Raw genomic sequence first — 20,476 nt, forward strand, 5'->3', positions numbered from 1 at the left:
TGATATAGAAAGGGGTGCAGTAGGCTATTTGCAGCTTAATCTAAGGTAAGACTTTAAGATGACTAAGGTGTAGACTTTACCTTTAACCCCTTTGCTACTGGGACTTTCATAGAAGAACATGCCCAAAATACTTGAGAATTTTCGCAATTACTACATTTAAACAGAAATAGAGCCTTGTTTTTTTGTATTTACCTGTCAAAACTATATATATATATTTTTTTTAAGTAGGAAACCCAAGGTATTGATCTAGGCACATTTTGGTATATTTAATGCCACCATTCTACCACCAAATGCAATAATATAAAAAAATCAACTTTTCACAAATTTTGGGTTTCTCACTGAAATTATTTACATACCGCTTGTGCAATCATGACAAATGATTGTAAAAGTTTCTCTGGGATCAACGTTTGTTCAGAAATAGCAGACATAAATGCTTTTTGGTAATTAGAATGCAGCTAATTGCAGCTTTGCACCAAACTTCTATTATTCACGACAGTGAAGGGGCTAATCAGGTATCTTACAAGGTTAATTTTAGCTTTAGTGTAGAGATTACCCTCCTACCTGATCCCTCCCGAACAGCTCTTTTCTCTCCCTCATCCCCCACTGGTTACACCACCATCTTAGGTACTGGCAGACAGTCTGCCAGTATGCAGTTTATTTTTTTTATTATTATTATTTTAATATTTTTTTGTTATATATTTTTTTCTGCAGTGTAGTGATCCTCCTCAACCCTCCCACCTACCTGATCCCCTCCAAATAGCTCTCTAACCACCCCTCTCCCATTAATTGTGACCATCTTTAGTACTGGCAGCTGTCTGCCAATGCCCATAAATAATTATATATATATATATATATATATATATATATATATATTTATATATATATATATATATATATATATATATATATTTTTTTTTTCTGTAGTGTAGTGCCCCCCCCGGAATTGTTATCTAGGGACCTTACATCCCCCACCTACCTTTTTTTCTGTAGTGTAGCTCCACATCCCTCCCTTTCCCTTTATTTATTTTTTCTGCAGTGTAGTGTAATCTATATGGCACACAGGAACTAGCTCTGTATAGCTTTGAAAAGCTAAAAAAATGCACCAAGATAAGAGGCGGCCTTCAAGGGCTGATAAATTAGCATGTGAGCCTACCTATTTTTAGCCTTCAACAAAGGATACCAAGTGAACAAAGCAAATTTAATGATACTAAATTAGAAAGTTGTTTAAAATTGTATGCCCTATCTGAATCATGAAAGATTAAATTCACTGTTCCTTTAATACCCCATTTAGCATATAAACGTCCTTAATTTACCTAGTCATGCCAAATTTGCCCAAATGTATCTCTTCATTTTTGTGTGTTTTTCTTTATGACATAGCAACAAAGTTTAAATTAAATCGGCAATTCACTTAGCCAAAATGATTGTTCTTTGAAATAATTTTTAGCATCTTCCACTGTGTTAATTCACTACATATCTGTCTGTCTATCTATCTGTCTATATGTGTGTATATGTGTATATTTGTATAACAATGTGTTTTTAAATGCTTCATATCTATAATGTTTTTACTTATGTGGTTAAAACCTCAGTTGTTGGTTTACAGATCTGATTGAAGCAAAATTAGTTGGTGTCCTTGATATCCTTGATGAAGAAATCCGTCTTCCCCAACCAAGTGACCAACATTTTACTGGAACTGTGCATCAAAAGCACAAGGACCATTTCCGCCTCACTGTAAGTTAATTCACTTGTTGGGTGATTAGGAAACAGCCCTATGTGTAGATTTAAAGGTGCATTTGAGGACTGCAGTAGAAGTTCTAGCTACCATCTGTCTAAATACAAATATCCTAGTCCATAATAATGTATTTATATTTAACATAGTAACATAGTAGATAAGGTTAAAGAAAGACCGAAGTACATCTAGTTCAACCTATACAAATCTAAAATACTTACAAAAAGCTCCAGTTAAGCTTAAATAACCCCACTAAAAGGCGATCCATTTAATACTAGCAATCATATCCATGAATTTTGTTTATATACAGAAATGTATCCAAACTATTTTAAATGTATCTAGGGTATTGGCGTTCACTACCTCCATTGGTAATGAGTTCCACAATTTTATTGCTCTTACAGTGAAAAAACGTTTCCGTTGCAGGAGATTAAATCTCCTTTCCTCCAACCTTAAATTGTGACCTTTTGTCAGAAACAATTTTCTTGGAATAAACAGAGCTTCTGCCATCTCTGTATATCGGCCTTGAATATATTTATATAAAGTAATCATGTCACCTCTCAAGCGCCTTTTCTCTAACGAAAACAGACCCAGTTTGGCTAGCCTCTCCTCATAGGTTAAATTATCCAATCCCCGTATTAGCTTTGAGGTTCTTCTCTGGACTTTTTCTAGTTCTGCAATATCTTTTTTTGCGATCGGTCAACCAGAACTGCACTCTATACTCAAGGTGAGGTCTTACCAGGGCTTTATATAGTGACAGAATTATGCTTTCCTCCCTTGAATCAATGCCTCTTTTAATACACGCTAGTATCTTATTAGCCTTTGAAGCCACTGCCCTGCATTGTGCACCCATATTTAGCTTGTTATCTATTACTACTCCCAAATCCCTTTCCTCCTCTGTTTGGCTAAGTCTTGTCCCATTTAAAAATACGTTGCCTGCTTATTTTTACTTAAAAAATGTAGAACCTTGCATTTTCCCGTATTAAATCTCATTTTCCATTTACTTGCCCATATTTCTAATTTTTGCAGATCCCTTTGTAATGAAAGTTCATCCTGGTCTGACCTAATGACCTTGCTTAACTTAGTATTATCTGCAAAAATAGAGATGTCGCTATTTAATCCTTGCTCCAAGTCATTTATAAAAATATTAAAAAGAACAGGGCCCAGTACTGATCCCTGGGGGACTCCACTGATTACCTTTGTCCAATCTGAGTATGATCCATTTACTACTACTCGTTGCTTCCTATCTTTTATCCAGTTATTTATCCATGAGCTAACATTTTCAGCTATTCCCAGTCCCTTAATTTTGTGCATTAATCTCTCATGTGGCACTGTATAAAATGCCTTTGCAAAAGCTAAGTATATCACATCAACTGATTCCCCTTTATCTATATTTTTACTTACTTCCTCATAGAATCTAATTAGATTTGTTTGACATGATCTATTTCTCCTAAAACCATGCTGATTAGCACTAATAATCTTGTTTACACGAATATGCTCATCAATATAATCCCTTATAATCCCTTCAAATATCTTCCCCACTATTGATGTCAGACTAACTGGTCTATAGCTTCCTGGATCATGCCTGCTTCCCTTTTTGAAGAGTGGCACCACATCAGCTTTACGCCAATCCTGGGGTACCATGCCTGAGGATAATGAGTCTTGAAAAGTAGTGGTTTGTCTATAACAGTGCTAAGTTTCCTTAACACCCTTGGGTGTATTCCATCTGGGCCTGGAGTTTTATTTACTGTAATATATTATCCAGTTTTTTCCTGATATCCTCTAAACATAACCCAGTTAATGATATGGACTGGCATGTTCTATTTTGTTCCAAAGTATCATCCAATGGTTCCTCTCTTGTGTATACTGAATAAAAAAACTTGTTTAGTACATCAGCCTTCTCCCTTTTTATATTGCTTTAGTTGAAGGCATTATATTGTAGGATTAAAAAATTCTAAAGCATTATTATGAAAACCCCCTTCATTTTCTGCTGCATAAACCACTTGCCCTGTGAGAGAGCAATTTGATAAAGTAATTTGTTATAGAGCAGATTTATCCAACTCAAGTGCCAAAAACAAACTAGTATGTAGATATTTCTGCTTTAATCCAGGGTGAAGTAATCTGTTTCATCTGTATTGAAGAAAAGAGAAATCTACTGAACAAATATCTGTGTGGTTGTAACCATGTAGAATTGGCATTGAACTCTCCTCGTTTACACTTTGTGAACACAAAATTGTTTCAGGTGTAAATCAAAACATTCAATTTTAGGTTAAGCATTGTTTTCTATTTATTTTATTTTATTTATTTATTTTTACTTAAAGGGACAGTCTAGTCAAAATTAAACTTGATTCCAATAGGGCATGCCATTTTAAACAACTTTCCAATTTACTTTTATCATCAAATTTGCTTTGCTCTCTTGGAATTCTTTGTGGAAAGCTAAACCTAGTTAGGCTCATATGTTAATGTCTAAGCTGTTGAACTGCCTGTTATCTCAGTGCATTTTAACAGTTAGACACTGCTAGTTCATTGTGCTTACTCCTGTAGAGTTATTCAAGAGTCAACACTGATTGGCTAAAATTAATGTCTGTCAAAAGAACTGAGATACAGGGGCAGACGGCAGAGGCTTAAATATAAGGCAATCACAGAGGTAAAAAGAGTATTAATATAGGATGTTTTTTTATGCAAAACGGAGTAATGTGTAATAAAGGAATTATCTAACTTTTTAAATAATAACAATTCTTGAGTAGACTGTCCCTTTAATTTATGATTGTTTACATATGTAACCCTGCTAAGATACACTGAAGGAGAAAGTAGCTTTTTTTAGTATGAAGTATGTGCATCTGTAACTTATAAGGCAAAAAGTAAATTCCAGACCTAAGCTACCTTCTTATCCTTATGTGACAAATGAAACACAGCATTGATAAATCATAATTGGTAGAATCTAGCTCACAGTGCTGCCTTTAGCAGAATGCTTATTTGGTAATGGAATATTATTTTCTCAATGTGCTTCCAGGAGCATTTGTGCAGCAAGATACTGCAATATCCATGACTTAATTCTTACCAAGTTCCTATTTTACCTGATAACAAGCTGCATTCCGATTTTTCTTCCTGCTATTTTGATTAAGATAGCTTTTATATTCATCTTATTGCTTTGCCTTTTGAATCCCACTGTGTATGGCTTTGCCATGTTCAGTGCTTGCTAATTATGTGTAACAATATATGCTTTAAATGAGAGTAGAAAATGTATGTGTATTGCAGTATTCTTATTTTAATTTATTTTTTTGCAGATTCCCAGAAAGTCTAAACTAACTGTTCACAGGAATATTCGAGATGACGAGGGCTTTATTATCAGACATTTTGCTGGAGCTGTGTGTTATGAAACAGTAAGCCTAATTTTCTTCTTTTGATTGATTTGTGTGTGTGTGTATATATTTTAACGGAAATGCTTGTTGTTACTACCAGTTGATAAAGTTTTCTATTGGTAGCTTTAGGTTTTGTTATAACTCTCCTCTTTTCTTTCCACACAAAAACTGTAAAAAAAATTGCAGCACTATATAGTGAAACACTTGCAAAATGTAAACATATATTTAAAATAATTTCCAAAAACTTGTATTGTTTATATCTCTTTATCATTTATGAAGATATTGAAGAGTAATCTGAGGTGTAGTGATAGCTTGATTTAATTTCAATACTTATTACAATACTTAATACAATTGCAGTACTTCTTTTTGAAGGTTCTTTCATTCCAGCGGTGTCCCCCTTTGATTCTTAATTAAGGCATCTGAAATGACAGTTAAAAAATATTTTATAAAAATGGAAGCAACTCTGCCCCTCAGTGTAAAAATGGAAATTTAAGCTCTATTGCTGTCTGTGAACTCAATCATTAACCCTTACCTACATATCAGTGTTTTCAACAAGAGCATCAGACACAGTATTATTTCTGAAGCATCTAATTTGTGGCTATACAGGTGTGGCCTAAAGTATTGGTAACCTTGCATTTTAAAGTATTGGTACCCTTGCATTTCAAAGAATCAGTACCCTTGCATTTTAATCAAATAATGCACCATTCAGCCTGAAAAGTGTTGAAATTAAAATATCTTTTGTCATCCATACATTGCGCAATTGTACACAATGTGTGGAGAAAAGTCTTGCTTATTCTATAAAGACATTCTAAAAATACATGGACAATACTATTGATACCCTTTGGAAGTTAATAAAGAATTGTTTTGTAGGGATACTTCAAGCAGACTATTCTCTTTCCTTCTATTAGCAGTGAGAGTCCGCAAGAACATTCATAACCTATAGGAAATACTATTCCTGGCCACCAGGAGGAGGCAAAGACACCCCAACAAGACTATAAATACCCATCCCACTTCCCCTACCCTCCACTAGTTATTTGCCTCGTATCTTAGAGGATGGTAGAGAGAGGTGCTCTGTAAAAAGAAATTAAGTTTAACATGAATTTGTTAAGTAGAGCCCCATATATTTATATAAATCTCACTAGAATATTGGTATATATAATACTGGTCGATGCTGGGTCTCCTTTGCCTCTTTCCAGTTTAACCTATATCCCCTGTCTGATAATGCGGTGTGTTTCATACTAAATTATAGACTCATGATAGGTAAGTTGTCCGCTCTTTCATGGCAACTTGTCTAATAAAGAGGTGGTGTAAGTCTTGTCCCTGCACTCGAATATGTTTTCTGTGCACATTTCTATCTCCTTTGAGAGGCATTAACTTGTTATAAAAAGACAGGAGTTCTGGTGTCCCAGCCTTAGTTGTATAAGGCTGAGGGGACTGCACCTAGGAACATTAACAGACAGGTCAATGACAAGCATTCTGTCCTATCTTGGACTTTATAATACCCAGTCAGGGTCATCGCTAGAGGGCATCGCTTGCTCCCAGTCACTTTCACTGATATAGTGCAGGATACCCACTGATAGGCTAAAGGGTGTACTATGGACAGCAGGCCATGTTTTGATACAGGCCGCAGAGGTTAGCCAAAGTATAGGGCACCGAGGTGCTGGTATTGTATGGTCAAGTACTAACAATTAGACATTACTCCAGACGTATTAGTCAAGCAGAAAGGCTTTGTTAGTACAGCTTGCTTGCACAGTCAAAGTCAGATAGCCACATACAGGGGGCAAATTGGGTTTTAGAGGTGGTGATGCTGTTTCCTGTCGTAGGCAACACTTTTATGCCACTTCCGCTTCAGATCAACTGCGCAGTAGTCCTGTGGAGAGTGGTAGCATTGCAGCTCAGCCAGACCAGAGGTGATGAGATGCCCTAAACAGGACTTGCAAGGGGACAGTCATTTGGTGCTTTGGGGCCCAGATATCCGACTGTGCTGTTCGCAATTATTTATTTTCTCGTACAATGGATGACTCGATACTATTCAAACTAATTACAGTGAACCCTCCGGCACAACTCTGCAATTGTTGCCTAACATATGTACTGACGTCTTATTCAGGAGGCCCAAGCTCCCTCACGCACGGTTTCCAGTGGGCCCTACTATGGCTTCTCAGGCTTCGGCTGATGCAGACATCCCTGTCCAACAGCCCATGGATGTGACCTCTGCTACCCCAAAGTGTGGCGCAGAGAACGACACAGCCACGGTAGGGGTGGACCATCTATCTAAAAACCTTACGGCCTGCTAGGAATCGGTGTTTAGGCCTAGGGCCCCAGAAATTTTCCCTTTATCCCCATTATTTCTGAAATAATCTCTTAATGAGTGAGAAAAGACAGGGACTCCTTTTGCCCCTTCGGTGGCATTTAAGAGATTATTCCCCATTCATGCTACCCACACATAAGTTTGGAACAGTGTCCCTAAGGTGGATGGTGCTATATCCACATTGGCTAAGTACACTACTATCCCGCTTGAGGACAACACTTCCTTTATGGATCCCTTAGATAGAAAGCTTGAGGGACATCTCAAAAGATTGTTTCTCTAGTCTTGTGCCCTTTTTCAACCTGCGGTAGGAATAGCTGCTGTAACGAGGGCAGCCAAGTTCTGATGTGAATCCTTAGGGGATCTGGTTACTGTGGAAACTCACCTTGAGGAGATCCAGGATCATATTAATCCCTAAGATGGCGAATGCCTTCTTTGAGGTTGCCATTCTGCAAATTATTTACATTAATGCTAAGAATTCTAGCTTTGTGGTACTGGCTAGGAGGGACTTGTTAGCGGATAACGTGTCTAGACTTTTATCCTTCTACTTCAAGTCCCTGTTTGGTCCGGGTCTGGACTCCATCATAGCCACAGTCCAGACAGTCCTCAGGATAAAAAGTCTAAGGTGTAGATTTAACCAGCAGCGGGTGCTGCTTTCTCCCCCCCGAAATTTCAGGTCCACCTGAAACTTAAGTTAAGAAGCTTTTAGGTGGGAGACTGCAATCATCCTGATCAGATACAATCAGGATGATTGACACCCCCTGTTAGCGGCCGATTGGCTGCAAATGTGCAGAGGGCGGCATTGCACAAGCATTTCACAAGAAATGCTTGTGCAATGTTAAATGCCGACAGCGTATCGTGTCCGCCAGACATTTCATAAATTGACCCCTAAGCCTAAGAACCATTCAGTGGGACGATTTTGTTCCTTTCATCAAAACGTGTCAGAGGAGCGAGAAAGTGCCTAAGACGTGGTTGCCCGGATCAAGCAGGAGAGAATACCATCAATTCTGATAGCCCCTGCATGGCCATGCAGGACTTGGTACGCAGACCTGGTGACAATTTCATCTGCTCATCCTTGGCGGCTACCTCTTCGTCAGGATATATTGACTTAAGGACCATTCCTTTACCAAAATCTAGATACTCTGAGGTTGACTGCCTGGAGATTGAACGGTTGATTGTTGATTTTCTCTGACAGTGTAATTGATACTCTTATTCAGACTTGTAAGCCTGTTACCAGACACATCTACTGTAGGGTCTGGAGGACTTACCTACGCTGGTGCGACCAGCAAGGTTTTTCTTGGCGTAGAGGAAACACTCCACATATTCTTCAGTTTCTCTAGCCGACGCTAGTTCTATCAAGGCTCACATCTCTGCCCTTTCTATTCAACAAGAAACTGGCTAGTCTGTCAGATGTTCAAGAGTTTTTGTTCAGGCGCTGGTCTGCATTGGACCCATTTTCAAACCTCTTGCTCCTTCATGGAGCCTAAATTTAGTTCTAAAGGTTCTTCAGTAAACTCCGTTCGAGCCTCTGCATTCTGTTGATATTAAGTTACTTACTTGGAAAGTGGTCCTCCTTTTGGCAGTTTCCGCTGCTCGCAGAGTCTCAGAGCTTTAAGCTTTGATGTGTGATCCTCCGTATCTGGTGATTCATCAGTATAAAGCGGTATTGAGGAGTCAAGCAGGCTTTTTACCTAAGATGGTGAATACTTGTAACATCAACCAGGAGATTGTGCTTCCTTTAGTTTGTCCTAATCCGTCATCTTCTAAGGAGAGACTGTTGGATGTGATCAGAGCACTGAAGTTCTACCTTCACGCTAATAAGGAGTTTCGTCAATCTTCTTGCTTATTCATCCTGTATACTGGCAAGCATTTTTGGGGCAAAAGGCCTCAGCTGTTACTATTTACTTCTGGTTGAGACGTCTGATCAGTACAGCCTACTTGGAAGCGGGTCAAGAGCCCCCTTTGAAAAACAAGATACATTCTACTTGTGCTGTGCCTACTATTTGGTTCTACAAATTTTATGTTTTTGCCTCAGCAGAGGCATCCTTTGGGAGAAGTGTTCTACAACCAGTAGTGCCTAGTACTTAGGGCTGCTCCTACTTTTCCCTCCCAAACATTTGTGAACTCCACACCTTAGGTGTTGGTTTTCCCATAGGTTATGAATGTTCTCGTGGACTCTCACTGCCAATATAAGGAAAATAAAATATATGCTTACTTGATAAATTAATTTCCTTCTTGGCAGTGAGTCCATGTCTGCACCCAAATGCTAATGTTTAGTGTGCGGCAGTTGTTCTTTCACCTCTGTTCCCCTTGTATCTCTCTTCACTTTTCCTTATCCTCGGCTGAACTACTGGAGGGTAGGGGAAGTGGGAGGGGTATTTATAGTCTTGTTTGGGTATCTTTGCCTCTTCCTGGTGGCCAGGAATAGTATTTTCCATAGGTTATGAATGTTCTCGTGGACTCTCACAGCCAAGAAGGAAATTAATTGATCAGGTAAGCATAAATTATATTTTAAATTAGTAACAGGTGTCTTCAATCTGTTAATCATTCTGCCAGATTAAATGGAGAAAAGCACTTGCTGTTGGAAAAGAGAATTAAAACCAGAGAGTTGTCTGTGGGGGTTAGAAATAAGGTAATAGACATTTTTTTGTCAACATTTAGGCTACCATTACTAAAGAGCTTGATGTTCATTCTTGTTGCCAATATTATTAGAAATTTAAGGCAAATTGAATTGTAGCCAATATCCCTGGACGTGGCTGCAAAAGGAAAATTGGCCCAAAAATGATGAGAAAGATTATTTGAATGGTGGAAAAGGAACCAAGGACAACTTTAAAACAGATCCAAGCCAACATTGAAGCTAGGGTTGCCACCTCGGCCATGTTTTCCTGGACACTTATGAGTTACACATGCTGCAGGGTGTTCAGAGGAAACATGCATTGTGCTGCTGGACAGCAAAAAAATAGTGATCCTGGACAGCATTATTCAGGTTCCTCCCTGCACACCTTGCAGGAAGTGTAACTCATAAGTGTCCAGGAAAACATGGCCGAGGTGGCAACCCTAATTGAAGCTCAAGGTGCAACAGTTTCAGGTCACACCATCCAGCTCTGTTTGAATGAAAATGGTCTCCATGGTAGAAGTGGTTGGGAGACCCCACTTCTAAAAGAGAAACACAAAAAAAAAAGTTAGACTGGAACAGAACTACATGTTTACAAGCCACAGTCTTTTGGGCAGACAAAACAATTGTAGAGCTTTTTGGCAAATCACAACAACTCCATGTTTACAGAAGGAAAAAAGAAGCTTTCAAAGACAAGAACACCATCCCTTCCACGAAAGATTGAAGAAGAAAGAGCTGAAACTTGAAGCTGGGAAAGGCACCCATAAAACCTGAGAGAACTGGGGTAATTTACTCAAGAAGAATGAGCCAAAATCTCAGTTCAAAAGTGCAGAAATCTTATTCAGAGCTACAGAAAGAAATTGATTGTCTCCAAGGGCTGTGCTACAAAATATTAGATTAAGAGTAGCAATATTTTTGTCCATGTCATTCTCATTTGTTTTACTGTTTAAAGTAATATGTGAAGTTTCTGTTCTTTTACATTTTAAATAAAGAATAGCGGATACCAAATACTTTTGTTAATTTTTACTTAGTTCAGAGAAAATTGTGCGTTTCACTTAATAAGTAGAAGGTTACCAATACTTTTGGCCACATCTGTATTTTGGAATGCATGAGATACCCACTCCTGTTTAAACAATGCCTGCCAACTTTGTGATGTTTCATAAACTACCATCTTTGCACATTTTCTGCATGAGATTTGTTTTTCCTCATGCATTCTGTGACCCATTACTTTGGAAATGTGAGTCTTCTTAACATTAGCATGCCCAAGTCATTGATAAATGACACGATTAAAGGGATAAGAAAGTCAAAATTAACCTTGCAGGATTCAGATAGAGCATGTAATATTAAGAAACTTTTAAATTAACTTCAGTTTCGAAAAAAGTTCTTCGCTCTCTTGGTATCCCTTGTTAAAAATAAATATGCACATATTCCACACTAGTGGGAACTAGCTGCTGATTAGTGCCTGCACATATGTGTCTCCTGTGATTGGCTAACTAGATATGTTCATCTAGCTGCCAGTAGTGAAATGTTGTTCATTCAGGAAAGGATAACAATATTATTAAACAAATTTGATAATAGAAGTGAATTGGAAAGTTGTTTAGAACTGTATGTTTTATCCATATCATAAAAAAAATGTTGGGGTTTCCTGTCCCTTTAAGCAATGATGTTGCAGGTCACAGGCCAAGAGCTTTTCTCTAAGCTTATGGATCAAGATCTTAGATTTTTGGGTTGGTTATCTTGTAAATATACCTCTGTCCCTCTGTTTTTAGCTTACCCAGTGTCCAATGCATTGCAGATAGTCTGTTCTTTTTACACATTAGTTGTATGTTCAGCATTCCCCAGTGTAACGAGGAGCCTATTTGTTATCATATTTTTATAAAGCCCTAAAACCTAGTGCACAGTGACAAAATGCTAATAGCTGACTTAAGCCTAGATTTAGAGTTTGGCGGTAGCCGTCAAAACCAGCGTCAGAGGCTCCTAACGCTGGTTTTAGGCTACTGCCGGTATTTGGAGTCAGTCAGGAAAGGGTCTATCGCTCACTTTCCAGCCGCGACTTTTCCATACCGCAGATCCCCTTACGTCATTTGCGTATCCTATCTTTTCAATGGGATCTTTCTAACTCCAGTATTTAGAGTCGTGGCTGAAGTGAGCGTTAGAAATCTAACGACAAAACTCCAGCCGCAGAAAAAAGTCAGTAGTTAAGAGCTTTCTGGGCTAACGCCGGTTTATAAAGCTCTTAACTACTGTGCTCTAAAGTACACTAACACCCATAAACTACCGATGTACCCCTAAACCGAGGTCCCCCCACATCGCCGCCACTCGATTAAATTTTTTTAACCCCTAATCTGCCGACCGCCACCTACGTTATCCTTATGTACCCCTAATCTGCTGCCCCTAACACCGCCGACCCCTGCATTATATTTATTAACCTCTAACCTGCCCCCCACAACGTCGCAGCCAGCTACCTACAATAATTAACACCTAATCTGCCGACCGCAAAGCGCCGCTACTTACGTTATCCTTATGTACCCCTAATCTGCTGCCCCTAACACCGCCGACCCCTATATTATATTTATTAACCCCAAATCTGCCCCCCACAACGTCGCCTCTACCTGCCTACACTTATTAACCCCTAATCTGCCGAGCGGACCGCACCGCTTTTTGGAGCCTAACGCAGCCATTCTGTGAACTCTCAATACCAGAGGTATTTAAAAGGTGCGGCCAGAAAAAAGCCAGCGTTAGCTACGCGGGTCGTTACCGACAAAACTCTAAATCTAGGCCATAGAATGCAATGGAATGAATTGTGTTTCTTATTGTTTTTAGCTAACTAATGTGGATGAGTTCAGAATCAAACTAAAAACCTTTTTTTCCAGACACCACTTTATCTTGCCATCAAAAGTTACTAATTTGCTTGTTTGTTAAAGGGTTAGGAAAATGTTATTTTGTGATTCTGACAGAGCCTACCATTTAAAAAAAAAAAAAGGTTTCCAATTTACTTCTATTATCAATTCTGCTTCGTTCCCATGATATTCTGTGTTGAAGAGATACCTAGGTAGGCATCTGTAACACTAACTGGCAGGGAATAGTGCTGCCATCCAGTGCTCTTGCAACTTGAAGAACATTTGGCATAACGCAAAGCATTCTCCTGAGAGCAAGGGTGTGTAACGCAATACACATCAGCATTCCAGATGCCTTGCTTCATTTTTCATATTGGTTCAGGGATTTTTACTAGAAAGTTTAAAAATGTCTCATTAAAATAACAAAATATTCACCATCTCATGTGTTCTTTTCTCAAATGATTTTTCACATAGTTCTTCCTAAGAAATTCCCCTATGTAAAGCCGTTCAGATTTGTGCCCCTTCACATTTTTGCTAGTAGGTATCAGCATCCTCTATACTAACTAGTCCCACTGAGAATGAAGATTTACGTTTAGTGCCAGCTGCTGGTCTTGTGTAGAGGATATATGTAGATCATTTCAGGGTTGTGCTGTGTTTCGGATGGCGGTAGAGTGGAGTGCTGAATATGGTAAAAATGACACCATTCAACTTTATCTTTTCAATATCTCCATTGGCAAGAAAGTGACAGTTGTGATATGTAGAGTCCTGCCTCTTAGTTCTGTTTTACTACATTCAGTTTCATAGTTAAAGGGGGGTCCTAAAGCAAAAACTGCACATTTTAAATCATTAGAGTGTGCAATCTTTGCATTACTGACTCTAGCTTACAAATGTGTTTATGACTGCAAAAGGGTGACCCACATAAGTAATATCCCAATCAGGATTGATTAATTTTCAATCTCTAAGCAGGAAACCTCTGGTGATTGGTGGCTATATGAGACGCCTGCTCCTGATTGGCTCATTGACTATGTTCTGCTCAGGAGCAGTAAAGCTTCCAGCTCCCAAGTGGGACTTTACCTATGTATTTAACTTTTTTGTTTGTGGGGAGGGGGTAAACACATAGTAAGCTATGCCTAATAATGCAAATATTCAATGCTTTAATAAATTACAGCATGTGATATTTTGCTATAGAATGTCTCTATAAGTTCTGGCAGTTTATAGTGAATGCTGCAATATTTATTTTTTCAGTGTCCTTGATTCTTGTATTCTCTTTATTTTTACAGACACAGTTTGTGGAAAAAAATAATGATGCTCTGCACATGTCCCTTGAATCTCTCATATGCGAGTCCAAGGATAAATTTATACGGGAATTATTCGAATCTGCCAATAATCACAAAGATACCAAACAGAAGACAGGAAAACTTAGTTTCATCAGCGTTGGCAATAAGTTCAAGGTACAGTCTGCACATCACAATCTTTTAATACACCTTAAGTGTTTCCTTTGTATACAAATATTCATAAAGCCAACACATTTATAAATTATGATCAGATTTTGTTTCCATTACAGTAGAAACCAATTCACCAATGAGATGCTATTAGAACTGTACTAGAAAATAAAAGAAACGCCACAGATATACAATATTGTTTCTTTTTAAATTGGAAGAAAATGAAGAATTTTGCAACACATAACACAGTTGGAGCAGTAAATTAGCCTCTTGACTGCCAGAAACTCATATAGTTAATCAGGGTGTTAAATCACTGCTGCGTAACAAAAAAAGAATATATATATATATAATATACACACTAACATTTTCCTATGTTAGTTATCCCCTTGAACCCCCTTAGCATGTAAGCCTAAATGCCCAGCTGCTTTGTAGATCACCTTCATGAGAGCTGATTTACAACAGTGAAACTCTTGGCAGGACCCTCGATCCTTTTATCTCCCATAATTGTCACCTTGCATAGTAGATCCATGTCTTTAGTGCTGCTGAATCTGTTGGCTCTCTACAAATAACTGATTGTAATAACCATAATAATAATAAATAATATTAATAATATGTACTTTTAACTCTTGGTATTAAGTGATTCCTGTTCTATGGTGTTTTAAGAAACCAACCCTTTAGCAAATAAAATTGTTTTTGAGGGTCAGTTCACTAATGGTCACAAATTCAAGAGAACAGTTAAAAAGGAAAAGGTTGTTTTTAAAACACATTGTAATACATTTCAACCATGGTTTAAATTGTTTTGCAATATACACTTGCAAAACTACTGCAAATGGTTTAAAGTTAGAATGTTGGTTATAGCAGACGACCAATAATGTGCTGAGTTATATCACCAATGTTTGTAACAGGAGTGCACACACCACCTAATGACATTTTCATTGGCAAATTGTATGCACATTTTTGCTATAGTACTTGCAGTTACTTTCTTTAATGATTTTGTCAGATCTGTTTTTGGTCATGGTTATTATTTTGGTTTTGCAGAGAATTAGTTTAATTCTTGATTTACCGTACTTAGCCTCTTTTACATGTTGACAAAATATGAGTTGGATACATTTGTCTGGATAGAGAAAAACATTTGAGCAAAATAAATAAATAACTTGTTAAAATAAACTAACAATATATTTAAATAAACCAACACTCTATTTAGCAATAGTCATGGTCAAACATTTATACGTCACCACTATGATTAGGCTTTTTTTTTTTTCTTCTTCTGCTGCTTGACAACTTCATCTTACAGCCATTTACAGATGTAGTGACAAAGCCAATGAAATGGATGCAAATATGTTTCTTTCTAATGGTGGTGTGCGTCCACAGCTCAATTCTGTTGCAAGTTCATTACCTGGCCACCAGGGGGAGGCAAAGAAACCCTATACCAAGAGCTTTAAAGGGACAGTTTATTCAAAATTAAACTTTCATGATTCAGATAGGGCATGCAATGTTAAACAACTTTCCAATTCACTTTTATCATCAAATTTTCCTTGTTCTCTTGGTATTCTTAGTTGAAAGCTAAACCTAGGTAGGCTCATATGCTAATTTCTAAGCCCTTGAAGGCAGCTTTTTATTTTAATGCATTTGACAGTTTGTCAAAGCTAGAGGGTGTTAGTTAATGTGTGCCATATAGATAACATTGTGCTTACGGCAGTGGAGTTACTTATGAGAGGGCACTGATTGGCTAAAATGCGAGTCTGTCAAAAGAACTGAAATAAGGGGTCAGTCTGCAGAGGCTTAGATACAAGGTAATCACAGAGGTAAAAAGTATATTAATATAACAGTGTTGTTTATGCAAAACTAGGGATAATCTATCTTTTTAAACAATAAAAATTCTGGTGAAGACTGTCCCTTTTATTATCCCTACTACTTCCCTGACCCTCCTTGTATTTCTTTGCCTCATTCATGGAGAAGGCGAAGCTGGAGTTTTTCAGGATTTACTCAAGACATTTACAGGGATATTAATCCCAAATTTTCCTCATAGATTAGTTCCTGGAAGAGAGGGACATAGGAGAGTACTGGCAGTGCAAGGTAAATCTCCTTGTGGTAGTAGTATTTACAAGCCTGCCAGCCACTAGTGTCACTGGCGCAGTTCCTTTCACCTCCTCCTGTTGGGTCATGAAGATGTGCTCCCTCAGTCTGTCAGTCACAGTACAGGATGAGCTCTCTTGTGTATCCTCAGGACTAACATCTAGGTAATACCCATGGAGGGGCAATGGCTTTGTAAGTATCTGCATGTCTTACACAGCCCACAGGCTGCAAAGGTACAGTTACCATATAGCCAGTTCAGCAGCTTGGCAAACATAGCTATGGCTGGGTTTTTATATCTGTCTGTCAATTGTAGGCTGTTTGTGCACGTGGGGCATTTTCAGTAGTCCTTTATCATGCTGCTTCATCTCAATTACTGATTTTAAATTTGTAACCAATATTAAGAGGCAGCATTTGTTAAATTCATTGTTATATGCTTTTTCAGCAGGCTGTGTTTTTACGGAAAGCATTCAGAAGAACTCTTTCCAGTTTCCTATTCATAAGCTCTCTAAAAGACATGATCAGTTTATCTCTGATCTTGGTCTTGCTATGGCTCTCGTGATTTTTATCAGGGTTCTGGGCACTCTGCTTCAGAAGTCAGAGCTAAGGGAATAAATGAAAACACAGTGAATAGTTATGCACTGGAAAGTTAAGTAAAAACCAAAAGATAGACTGGAAAAAGACAGGGGTCCTCGATCCCCTGCAGAACAAACAGAGCGATAGAACACAGTCTATTTTGCGCAACAAAAATTGCTGAATTTACAAATAAATTGTGTCCACAAAACCCATATAAAATTATAGGAATTGTTACCAATGCATAAAACCATAAATTTAATTACACTTAAGACCACTCAAGATAAAAAACATACATCGATGTAGTAGCCTTAAAAACAAATTAAAGTTCACACAGTAAAGTTCAACGTAACGCTTCCGAGATATTCGTGACAATGAAGCAGTCAAATATGATCAGCAGGAGCTGCAGGAAAAAAGAGACAGCGCTCTTTGAAATGTATGCCAGAACAGGGAATTAAGGTGTATATGCTTAGTTACACCAGAGAAGTTACTGTGTCCGCGTATATGCTGCCGTATGTTTCCTTCGGGGTGTATTTGAGGGATATTTTCCAGAGCGGCTGGATTTCAACAGACTTGTAACTCCAAATGTGCACTTCACAAAAAATGGAGATCCTCTGTTGCTTTCTCCGACTACCGCTGTGATCCCAATAGCATACTTCCACCAAACAATGGATCCTTGACAGCACCAAAAGATTGAGCAACGCGTTTCCACTTACGTGCAGTCTTTGTCAAGCTCAGGGGATAGCTGTGACTCCTTACTTGGATGATATCTTGGTTCAAGCTCCCTCTTTACCTTAGCAAATGCTCATACAATGAGACATCTCTGGTTCCTTTGCAACCATGACTAGAAGGTCAACATTGCAGGAGCTAGCTGACCCCATGTTCATGGGTCCCATTTCTGTGAGTGATCATCTATTCAATCTCAACATGACTGGTTTTGTCTCATCAGCACAAGCTAAAGCTTTATTAATCTGCTTGTCTAGGTTTCGGTCACTACCCAGGTGTCTGTGGCTCAGCACATGAAGGTGCTGGATCTGATGGTGTCAGCATTAGACACCGTTTGGTTTTAAAGGTTTAATTTGCATGCTAAAATAGTGACATGGAGAGCTACAACCTATCTCAGTTAATCTTTCTGGATACTTCCGTCAAACCATCTCCTTCCTGGTGATTATCCCCCATTCCAGTTTCTTTGGGAAGGGTCTTCCTTCGTCCATCATGTGAAATAATTTCCAAAGACACCAGCCTCTTTCAGGTTGCGGCACAGTCTGGGGATCTTCAGGATCTCAGGGAGTTTGGTCTCTTCACGAGGCAAGGTTATCACTAAGTATTCTGGAACTCCATGTGACCTTCAGAGCTCTTTAGGAGTGGCCTCTTCTCAGGACTATTCTTTCATTGTTGTCAATATGAGAACATTACAGCTGTATCTTATATTAGTCATCAGGATGGTAAACACATCTCAGCTATTCACTGTCACAGAGCCAACAGTTGAAAATCAGAGTATCTGAGTCATCAGACTCACCATTTGGGAGAATGGTCCCTTATTCAGGAGATTTTTTATCATTTGGGTCTCCAAAGATGGATTTGATTCAATCTCAAGCTTCCCAAATATGGGCCGAAGTTGAGGGCTCCTCAAATACAATTGGCAGATACTTTCGCAATTTCAATCAGAAATGAAAAAGTGGAAAATAAAGCTAACACCCTTCTCGCTCGCAAACACAATTGCATATTCTCATGTGTACTAACCCGACATGAAAATACGAATAGTTAACATTCCAATGTTCTTCACATACAAGACTACGTTCCATTTATTCATAAATACATGTGTGTATGTATGTATGTATATATTTATATATATATATACATACACACATACACACACACACATATATATATATATATATATATATATATATACACACACAGATATATATATATATATATATATATATTATAGGAATCTATGTGCAGTACATTAGAATCTTTAATATTTACATTAAATACATAGCTAAAATCTTTATTAAATATGAATATTACATAAATATTTTTTTTCAGGTTTTTAGCTACTTAACTGCAAAGGGCTCCAATGTGTGTGTATATATATAAAGGTCCGAAACGTCACTATTTTATGGTTGTGATATCCCAAATAAAGAAATAATTCACCTTTAAGAATATCATTGTGTTGTGGTGCTGTTACATTCTATGCATGGACTGTACATATTGGGGATTTGCTGATACTCCATTGTGACGAGCACACAGCCAGGTAAAACGTTTATGGATATAGTGCTGTACTCTATTCGTTTATTTTGTATATATATATATATATATATATATATATATATATATATATAACATTTTTTAATTTTTTTTTCCTTATGTGTGTACATATGTATTTATGTGTTTATATGTGTATATATGTCTGTAAATACATATTTACACACACAATTATATATATATATATATATATATATATTTGTATATACGTACATACACATCTATACAGAGCCCTTTGCCTGCCTTTTGTTTTCTAACACATGAGATCTCATATATTTGAGCTTTTATACCTTTTTTATGTGCAATATTTTTTTTAAATAATTTTTGTTAGGTGGTGTTATTATGAGTGTAAGTGTACTTTGTAATGTATTTTTTATGTGTTTTGCAAAAAAAATTTGTTTTGCAAAACAGTTAACCAGAGCTCTGAGGATGCAGTAATCATTCTAGCATAAATCGCGATTGCGCTCAAGCATTCGTGTTTACTTTCAGCTCGTAATACCAGCGGTAAGCCCGACGAGCGCAAACACCTGCGAGAAACCCCTTATTTTCTGGACGCAAACTTTGCACTCTATTCGTAATCTGGCCCCTAATTCCTTCCTAGAGAGGTTTCTCTGGCTGTGTCGTGTTTACCTTGATGCAGGCTTGTAAGCTGTCCACTAGAGGTATTTTCCACAGGGTATGGAAGTGTCTCTCTTGTAGTGTTCAGCCCGCAGCTGAACTTGGTATTCTGTTCGGATTCTCTGAATCTTACATTTTTCTTCTGGATGTTTCTAACAAGGGTCTATTAGCCCAGAACTATGAAGGGTCATGTTTAAAGCACTTTCAGACTTTATTATTCAGGAAGCTGGTTAGTCTTCCAGATATTCAAAACATTTTCAGGCCCATTTCTGCTTCTTGGAATTTGAACTTGGTCCTAAGGGTTTTGCAATCTTTTTACCTTTGAATCTAAGCATACATTGGATCTACAGTTGTTATCCTAGAAGGTTTGGTTGTTGTTAGCTTCCATCTATATTTAATTAAGCAACTGCGGTTTTACATGCTATGTACAGTTTTTACAATTTAATAATATTTTATATATAAGAATTATAGTTTTATAATTTCAGATCATATTACTCAAGAAACTGTAGCCCTTCCTTATGTCCTAATCCAGCATTGAGATTATTACTGAATCTGTTTGTAGTCGGGCATTGAAATTTTATCTACAGGCTACTAAGGACTTTCTACAGCCTTCTAGTTTATTTGCTTTGTTTTCAGGTAACCATTAGAGTCCGACCTC

At 37.8% G+C, this 20,476-nt stretch overlaps 1 protein-coding gene across 8 annotated transcripts in view; it reads left to right on the forward strand.

Annotated features, from left to right (window-relative positions):
* MYO6 (myosin VI) overlaps positions 1-20,476 on the forward strand; it is a 635,235-nt gene that overhangs the window by 405,328 nt on the left and 209,431 nt on the right. For all 8 annotated transcript variants that reach the window (XM_053710463.1, XM_053710457.1, XM_053710460.1 and 5 more), the window contains exons 16-18: positions 1,601-1,728; positions 5,011-5,106; positions 14,122-14,292. In XM_053710463.1, coding sequence (XP_053566438.1) covers positions 1,601-1,728; positions 5,011-5,106; positions 14,122-14,292 — 395 coding nt within the window. The remainder of the gene's footprint in view (positions 1-1,600; positions 1,729-5,010; positions 5,107-14,121; positions 14,293-20,476) is intronic.

Source organism: Bombina bombina, chromosome 4 (assembly GCF_027579735.1).
Source record: "Bombina bombina isolate aBomBom1 chromosome 4, aBomBom1.pri, whole genome shotgun sequence".
NCBI classification, from domain to species: Eukaryota; Metazoa; Chordata; class Amphibia; order Anura; family Bombinatoridae; genus Bombina; species Bombina bombina.